The following is a 9,824-nucleotide window of genomic DNA, read 5'->3' as shown; positions in this document are numbered from 1 at the left end:
ACTTGTAATGTGGCATGAGAGCTGGAGCTCTAGCTGCCTTCTTGGACTATGAGGATAAGGACTACACCACTGTAATAAGAAAGCAGTAAACTAGAAGGAGGTGGAGTCTTTGAGGAACAGAGATTCCACAATATCCCTGGATTACCTACCCTGCACAGAGAAATGAGCTGCTATCTTGCGTAAGCATTACTAATGTGAGGCTCTGCTATATTTGATTAAACCTAATCCTCACTGATACAAAGCCTTATCTTTATGTTTACTTGATTCTTCATGGGCCTTAGTCAATGGGTCTCTAGCCATTTCCCCTCAGTGGTAAGAGGCCAAACCTTGGTTCTTAGGATAACAAACTCAACATGTTAAGAATAGGGACAGGTCCAATGAATCTTAAGGACTTAAATTTTCCAGCTGCTTCAGTTGGTTCTGAAGATAATAGCCACGAGCTCTATGAGGCAATGTGACTACATTTTTACTCTTCAGAGAGCATTGCTAATGCAAAAAGTATACCTATCCTTTGCCTAAGGATGTCAATTCATTCCTGAAAACCTTGCTGCTAAGGGAAAAAAGTCAATAGATGGAAAAAATTTTCTAATGATTTTAACACGAAAAATTAGGATATGTTTCATCGTGACCCAAGATACCCTAAACAGTATTCACAGATAGAAGAATATATTAATTGAACAATGAAAACAAGTTTATGTAATAAACAGCAGTTAGAAAGTAAATAAATAGAGTTTATATGTAAAATGTAATATAATGAAGTTTACAGTACTTTCCAAGGGAAGAAGAAGGACTTGATAGTGGGTGGCGCTGGGGGGAGAAGGGATTCTTTGGAAAGTGGAGTCTTCTTTCTGCCCTATTTTCTTCAACAATATTTCAGCATTTTGGGGGTTCGTGGTAATCTTGCATTCAAACTGCACTATAAATAAAATCATATCACAGAAAATATTTCTAGGGCAAAATAAAAATAAATACACGAATGCTTCAAAACATGTAAAAAATAGTGCATGTGCACAGCGCACTGAAGAGTCACAGGAGGTACTGCCTCTTCATTCGTCTCGCTTGGCAATACATTTGGGTTCATCCCTATGTGGCAAACATCTCCTGTTTGTTCCATATGATATTTTCCAGCTAGAAACTGCTGTGCTGAGTAGTAAGTTGGTGAGTATGTCTTTGCCTGAAACCAAAAGTCAAAAATCTTGTAGTATATGACATTGGGTGAGAACATTGTTATTCTGAAAAAAAATTTTTTAAATTTAAATTATTTTAAATTTTTTTAAATTTAAATTATTCCACTTTTCAGACAGTGACTCCTTTAAAAAATTAAAGGAGTCACTGTCTGAAAAGTGGAATAACCTTCAAAGCCATAATGGCAGCAAGTCATTACTGACTGGTCATTATGTGGGGTATGTGTATGGCTGGGGAGGAGGGGTCAGGAAGAGGCAGCAACTCAAATCTCTTTACAGGGGTCTTACACTTGGTAACAGTGAGCTAAGTCCTTATGAGGTGTGGTAAGAATGCCAAACTGCAGGCAAAACTGCCACATCTAGCCTTTTTGCCAGGGCCCTAGGCCTAAAATCGCTCCTGTGTTTTCTTTCAGCCAGACTTGAGGGATGCAGGGTGTGTGTTCCCCCGTCTGGGAGAAAGAACAGGATAGTTCACCTGTACCTGTTTGCTCGCCTCCCCATTTTCCTGAAATCTCTTGAACGCCGGCTGGGTCTATGCTCGCTCTTTTCCGGCTCTGAGCCCCACCGGAAACCTCGGTAAGTGCTGCTGGAGCCAAAAGGCATGGGCTTTGGAGTCAGACGAAGTTGGATTCAAATCCTGGCATTTCCTTCTCTGAACACTTTTAAGTCTTTCTTATTCACCTCCTCCCTCTTTTCCCCCCAGACCTTCCTCTGACCTTGCATTCTCCTCAAGTTGCATAGTGTCAAGTTTTTTCTTCTCTAACTTCACTGTGTTACACGTGTTCAATCTGCCATCTTATCAGAAAGACTTTTTGTGCTGGACTCGACTCTCCTGGAGTGCTCTTGGCATGTTTTTGTTCCTCTGGCGGTTCGCTCGCATCAGGAGACTTGTTTCTCTAGGTTCTGTTTACTCCTCTGTCTGGCTGCTGGGTGCTCTGCTGCTGGCGCTCTTTAGGCAGCCGCATCCTGGGAGTGGGCCAGGCACTGTAGTCTGCCCGTGTGCGTTAGGGTGTGAGACACTGGCCGCTTGTGAGTCCTTTAATAGGCCCCAAGCTGCCAAGACGAGTAAAACCTGCATAATTCTCTACTCTGGGCCAGAGAGACAGACCCCTGGGCTCTTCCAGCGACCCTGACATGGAAGCAACAGCCGTGCCCCTCTGTGGTCCAGAAATCGCCCAACCAGACTCTCTTAGATACCACAGCGTTTCCTCTTTCTTGCCCCAACATGTGATGCTTGTCTCCAGGATCTCGTACAGAGGAGTAAAATTCCTGCACCACTTCCATCTTTTAGGACTCTCACATAGCCTCGGCATTGCCCACGGCTCTGAGTCTCAGCAGCTGCCTGTTCTAGGAAAGAGTAGCTGGATTGGGGTTGGGTTGTGACGCATCATGGATTCTACAGAACAAACTGCTGTTTTCCCAGAATCCTCAGAGGATTCTCTAGTAGAATCTTTTAAGATTTTATTTTTTTATATTTTAATCTTTGACTCCTCTGGAATTTATCTTGGTATTTGGGGAGGGGTCTTATGGAACTGAGACCCAGAATAATGAGCCCTGAGAATGTGGAAAGAAGCAGGACATTGGAACCAACTGATGTAAGAAGCAACTGCTGCTGCTCAAAGGCATTGTGGCGCAACAAGGACGGGAATAGGGAGCAAACCAGAAGGAGCAAGTCCCTTTTTCCTCCTCCAGCCTTCCACTCTCCCTCTAGCGCCCCCTGTGGGCAGCACCTATAGGGAGCCAGCTGGCAAAGCAGAAATGTGGTTTGGGATCCCAGCCCAGCAACATAAGACTGAATAGTATAGAAGGATAGCTTTGGAGCTGAGAGGCAATAGCTTAATAATTAGCATGTATTAAATGACCATATATATTTGGGTCTATTTCTAGACTCTATTCTGTTCCAATGATCTATTTATTTCTTCACTAGTACCAAACTTAAAAGAAAAATTACTGTACTTTTACATACATTTTGATATCTAGTAGGACTAATTTCCCATTGTTGGTCTTTTTCCAAATATTTCTGGCTGTTCTGACATGTTTTTCTATATGTATTATATTATATATAATATACAATTTATTTCTGTGTGAATTAGAGTTAGCTTGTTAGTGACTGGGATTGCATTGAATTTCTGTATTAATTTCGGGAACTTGAGAAGTTTACACTAGCAAGATTTCTTATCTGAGTTATATTTTTCAATTTATTCAATATTCCTTTGAATTCTTTCAATAGAGTATTATGCATTTATTCATGTAAGTATTGTGGATTCTTAACTTTATTCTTAGGTATTCCCCCCTCCAATTCATTGCTAATATAGACGAATTCTTTTTCCCCCGTAATATTTCCTCCTGGATACTGTTTGTATGAAAAACTTGATTTTTGCTTGTTAATTTCATAACAACTTCTTCGTTGAATTCTCCTATTTTTAAAAAAAATTTATTTGTTTACATTTAAAAATTTTTTGGCTGCATTGGGTCTTCGTTGCTGCGCACGGGTTTTCTCTAGTTGCGACGAGCGGGGGCTACTCTTCGTTGCGGTGCATGGGCTTCTCATTACGGTGGCTTCTCTTGTTGCAGAGCACAGGCTCAAGGTGCACAGGCTTCACTAGTCGTGGCTCGTGGGCTGTAGAGCGCAGGCTCAGCAGTTGTGGCGCACTGACTTAGTTGCTCTGCGGCATGTGGGATCTTCCCGGACCAGGGCTCTAACCCTTGTCCCCTGCATTGGCAGACAGATTCTTAACCATTGCGCCACCAGGGAAGTCCCGAATTCTCCTATTTTAGAAAAATTGCTTTTCAATCAATTTTCCTGTTTCATCGAGGTATAAAATTATTAGTATATGTTATCAATAATAATAAAATTATTCCCCACTTTCTTCTATTTTCACTCTATATTTCTTTCTGTTCTCTAATTAAATGGTTGGTATTTCCAGAACAGTGTTAAATTGTAATGGGTTTGATCTACTGATTCATCATTAAGCATGTTGCAGACTTTTAAAATTAGAGACATTTTAATTTTGTTAAAGAACACACCTGTTCCGATTTTATTAGAAGTTTTATAAAACTCAGAATTTGATTTGTTAAACTTTAAAAAATGACTTTGGGGGAGCTATTGAAATGGTTATTTTTTCCTCCTTTGACCTGTGAATGTGATGAATTATCCCAGTAGGTATCCTTAAAATTTTCCACCTTTACATTTTAAAAGTAAATCCACTTGGACATTATTTTAATGTATTGCTGAATTCTATTATATATGTATAATACCTATAATATATGTATATACACAGACACATACATTTGTGAGATGGGTCTCTGGTTTTCTCAGTTGTACCTTCTTTGTCATGTTTTTCATGTTTCAGTATCATTGTTATGCTGGCTTGGTTAAAGGAATCTGGAAGATATCTTTCTCACTGTATGCTCTGAAATAATTTAAACAGTATTAAAACCTTTTATTTAATAGCATTCACCTGTGAAACTCCCTGGGTCTAGAACATCTTCAGGTGGTCAATCTTTGACAATTTCTCAATTTCTTCTTAGGTAGTTGGTGTTTTAAGATTGTCTAAATCTTAAATGGTTAATTGGGTCCTTTATTGTTTCTTAGAATACAATTTTTCCCCAGATTCTCACATTTATTTCTGAGAGTAGAGCAAAAATATGCTTTTACAATGTTTAATTTTCTTGGCTACAGTGGCATGCATCATAATTGAGTTGGGTGGTCCATCCGGATTGGGGACCCCTGGGGGGTGGAGATGAAGGGCAGGCTGAGCAAGTGGAACCCGCCTCCCTCCACTGTCTCCCACCTCCATTCTGCCCCCAACCCTGCCCTGCTTCCGCCAAAGCAGATCCACTTTATATTTGAAGTTTCAGCTGAAAGATTTCATTGGGGATTTGGTCAGTAAAATAAAAGCCTGAAAAAGCACAGATCCAGAACTGTAAAGTTGAAATAATACATTTGTTTGAATAAGTATAATAATATGATAGTATTCCTGTCCCCCCAAAGAATTTATCCATTCTAGTCATTTTCATTTGGGGGATTTTAGGAATGAGTTCCTATATTGTATGATGTCATATCAATACTTTTTCAGAAAGACTGATGACCTAAGTCAGTGAAAAATTTCCTCAGTCTGGTTGTCTCTTCTTGTTCCTGTTAATGCATCTTGTTCTTTTTGAAAGCGTCAGCTAGAAGAAAGGTGACTGACATTGAAAGGCAAGAAATGTGAAGCTGGAGTAGGGTTAGACATTGTTCCTAGAGAAAACAATTTATGTGATTTCTAATTTAACAGTTACATCAGGATCATGTAGTTTGTAATATAAAAGGACACAGCTGCCATTAGAGGAAAAGAAAGTAGAGGACAGCCTACCAAGAAGGTAGACTTGTTCTCGGTGTTTCTCAACGTCAGTCTGATCTCAGTTACCCTGGGGAAATAGAGTTAGCTTAGTAGTGTTATTATTCCCAAGGTATTTTCAGAAATATCACATCCTTTCTATTGCTGGAATGAACGAGATGATGCTTTAGACACAGTTTGGTACCTCCAGTTGGGTAATGTTGGGTGATTTTGGCACAGGAGGAGGGGCTGGGGCTGTTTGGGCTGGAGGGGAATAGCCTCGGGAAGAACTATCTTTATATGTCAGAGGGAAAGGGATTAGGTGCATTTCATATAGAGGCACAAAGCTGAATTAGGATGGGAAAGTAGAGGCTACAGGAGGATATATTTTCGTATAATTCAAGGAAGAATTTGCTAGTAGGGCTGAATGAAACAGCTAGAATCTGGAAGTATTGAATTCTTCGTCACTGGAGGTATCCAAGCAGATGCTGGGTGACTGGCGTCAGGGATACTGGAGAGGAACTCCATGCATCATGTAGCTCTGGTTGAACAAGAAGACCTCTGAAGCCTCATCTAAGGATGATGTTGCACGGCTCCACAAGTGTCTGAAGTTTGCTTAAATTGCCACTAGATGTCACTCTTGTATGTTTGCAATAGCAAGATTTTTTTTTTTTAATAGGTTTATTTTTTATTTATTTATTTTTGGCTGCATTGGGTCTTCATTGCTGCTCTTCATTGCTGCATTGGGTCTTCAAAGCTGCAGGCTTTCTCTAGTTGCGGCGAGCTGGGGTTACTCTTTGTTGCAGTGTGCGGGCTTCTCATTGCCGTGGCTTCTCTTGTTGCAAGCATAGGCTCTAGGTGCACTGGCTTCAGTAGTTGTGGCACGCGGGCTCAGTAGTTGTGGCTCGCGGGCTCTGGAGCGCAGGCTCAGTAGTTGTGGAGCACAGGCTTAGTTGCTCCATGGCATGTGAGATCTTCCCGGACCAGGGCTTGAACCCGTGTCCCCTGCATTGGCAGGCAGATTCTTAACCACTGCGCCACCAGGGAAGTCCTTTTTTTTTTTTTTTTTTTTTTTTTTTTTTTTTTTTGCTGGTGCAAAGTAGAAATCAGGAACATGACTGATTAACATAAGACAGTGAAATTTTATTAACAAAATGTGCATCCCTGTCTTATACAATTCGTTTTTAATAAATATAAGAAAACTTAAATATCACTTGAAGCAAAAATTTCCAAGATCTACTCTATTCTCAAAATTGGATTCCTTTTCTAAATTCTCTTTTAGTTTTCCAATATTCTCAGAATTTAATATAACTTGCCATAAAACCGCTTCTGTTCATCCACTGCCATCTCGAATGTCTCATCCATCTTTTGTGTCTATTGTTCTAGATAGGAACTATATCTTGCTCTCTTCCACATGGCACATTAGCACTCTGCGGCACTCATAATAATACTTCTAGCAATATCGTACATTTCTATGCTGCTTACTATTTACAGAGGACTTATTTATAGTGTCTTATCTAATCCACGTAAAAAAAATAAAGTGGTTAGGTTTTTAAAATATGAAGAAATAAGCTGAGAGATGTTAAGCAACCTGCCCAAGGTCATAAGTAAGAAAATACTTCCCAGTTTTATTGTGCTAAACTATGGAGGCTCAGGAAATGCTACAGACTTTATGTCTCTTGGACATTTGCAGTGTACATTAGTATATTAAAGTCTCTGAGAATTCCTGGCAACTTTAACCCCCCACCCCAAAGTCTTCAAACATATGTAGCCACTATCTGTTTCTTTCTTTATCTATCTACCTGTCATCTATTTTTTTTTTCAGAATGTGAGTTATTATGTAACAGACTACTAGCTTTTCTATTGGGAATTGCTGTAAGTGATGAATATCAAATTCAAACCCTATACTCCTTCTTCAATTTAATTTGATTGACTAGCAGTGTTTCAAAATGTGCAGTGCATCAAGAAAAATATAGCTTCAATTTTCTCATAGATAAAAAAGAAATTTATTTAATCAAAATAGGTTATTCTCACCCAAAGTCTTTCTATGTGGCAAATTTTGTCTCTTCTGAGCATTTCAGGCAAACTCAATCTAATATACAGAAGTCCAAGATGAAAATGTCCACTTCCTCCTTGTTCCTCTGACTCTCCCTGTGATTCCAACAGGGGTGGCAAAGCTGCTGTGAGAGCCGTCTTACCTCTCTGAACTAACTCTGCAGTTTAGGCACAACACGGGCCATTAGGCTTGCTCTAATGGTCCCTGTCTCCTTGGTTTTAGCATGTTATCAGAATGTCTTCATCATTCAATTAGAGGATTTATTGTCTGGCATCTGTTGAATGTCAGACATGTGGCCAAAACTCAGGAAATACACTCTGGAAAGTTAAACATTCCCTGAAAATGGACTTAAGGGGAAGAGATCATTCCAGTTAAGTTGACTTGGCTTTAGAATGGCAGCTGTAATGATTGAAGTCCTTTCTTCCATGGGGGTGAGAACCACAGAAGGCTCCTCCTACAACACTGACTGAAGGATTTCTGACTCACCAGTTTCCTCACAGCGGCCTTCACATCCTTGTTCCTCAGGCTGTAGATGATGGGGTTGAGCATGGGGGTCACCACCCCATAGAAGAGAGGGATGAGCTTGTCTGAAAGATCCTCTTTGTCTACCCCCAGGGGGTGCTTAGACTTGGGCTTCCCATACATGAAAAATAAGGTCCCATAGAATATTATCACCACAGTGTGGTGGGCAGAGCAGGTGGAGAAGGCCTTTTTCCTCCTCTCAGCTGAGGGGATCCTCAGGATGGTAGCAATGATGAAGACATAAGAGGCAGAGATGAACAGAACTGGGACCCCCCTGGAAGATCACATTGGTCACGCCTATGCTGATCACATTGATGGAGATGCCAGCACAGGCCAACTTCAGGACAGCCAGGATCTCACAGGTGAAGTGGTTGATGATGTTGTCCCCACAGAGGGGCAGCAGAATTGCCAACGATGTGTGTACCAGAGAAGCAGCACCACCAATAGCCCAGGAGCCGGCAGCCATGGGCACATAGGCAGCCTTGCTCATGACCGCAGGGTATCTAAGGGGGTTGCAAGTGGCCATGTAGTGGTCAAACGCCATCATGCTCAGGAGCACACACTCTGTCCCTGCCATGGCAAAGGAGAGGAACATCTGCACGGCACAGGTGGAGAAAGAGATGGTTTCCTGGGGGGCCAGGAAGCCATCCAGGACCAGAGGGACTGAGGAGGCTGTGTAGCAGATGTCCAGCAAGGAGAGGTTCCTCAGGAAGAAGTACATGGGCTTGTGTAGGCGGGAGTCAGGGATGGTCACCAGGATGAGGACCCCGTTGCCCAGCAGGGTCACCAGGTACATGGGCAGGATGAGCACAAAGAATGTTTTCTCCAGCCTTGGGTGGGCTGAGAGGCCCAGGAGAATGAACCCCACTGGGGGGAGGTCTGATTAGCTTTTTCCATGTGATATCCCCTCTGTCCTCAGCAAATTACAAAAGTAGCACATCAGGCTTTCTTGAAAAGAGTCCCAGGCATCTGGTATGCGGTCACTTCTGCTGCGTGATAGGAGAGCATATGTGTGTTAGAGAAAAACAACTGAAAGAGACAGCAGGGTGTCCTCAGCTCTTACACGAGAGAAGGTCAGAGTTGGAGCAGAGCTTACAACGGGCCAGCATTGGGCGAGGGCCTCAAGTAGTCTAGGTGTGTGAGGGGTTTTTCCGGAGTTGCTACATCCTCTCATTGCCCGTAAAAGCAACTGAGACCTCGAGAGGGAAGTGACCTGTCCGAGTCTTCTAAGTTGGTGACAGAGACAGGACTTGACCCCAGCGGACCTGATCCCCAGTCAAGGAGAGATTTTCCTCCACATTATGACTAGCGGCTGGAAAATCCTATGAATGATTTCTCTTTAATGTAAATGTGTAGACATTTCATTTAATCTGAGTTTTCTCAGATTCTCAGGGAGGAAAATCCCCAAGCTGATCCAATTCTTAGAACCAGTAAATTTTAAAGCCTCTTTAAATTTTGACTACAAAACTTGTATAAAATGTCAATCCACTTCCAGACAGAGACAAGCCCAGGTAAAGACTCAACCATACTGAGGATGACTTCTCCAGTCTGCCTACCATAAATGACACAGACTTGATGTTGTCAGCATTGGAATCTGCCTGTTTTAATACAGATTGATAGCAATATATGCGGAGCTTCCTATATGGGGAGGAACTTTATGAAGTCAACACAGGATTGATTGGAGTGATTGAACACACACTATGGGCTGACAACTGTGCAGCTTACTAACCAGTTAACTCAGTG

The 9,824-nt window shown here is 41.7% G+C and overlaps 1 protein-coding gene across 1 annotated transcript; it reads right to left on the bottom strand.

Moving 5' to 3' along the window:
- Positions 1-7,946: 7,946 nt before the first annotated feature.
- LOC137770928 (olfactory receptor 2S2-like) lies at positions 7,947-8,978 on the bottom strand. Its single transcript, XM_068553977.1, is given in 3 exon segments — positions 7,947-8,357; positions 8,359-8,951; positions 8,954-8,978. Coding segments are annotated over 3 exon segments (1,029 nt in total).
- Positions 8,979-9,824: the final 846 nt, after the last annotated feature.

The sequence above is a fragment of the Eschrichtius robustus genome, chromosome 10 (genome assembly GCF_028021215.1).
Source record: "Eschrichtius robustus isolate mEscRob2 chromosome 10, mEscRob2.pri, whole genome shotgun sequence".
NCBI classification, from domain to species: Eukaryota; Metazoa; Chordata; class Mammalia; order Artiodactyla; family Eschrichtiidae; genus Eschrichtius; species Eschrichtius robustus.
The sequence above is the reverse complement of the archived record's forward strand: the minus strand, read 5'-3'. Positions and strand labels throughout refer to the sequence as shown.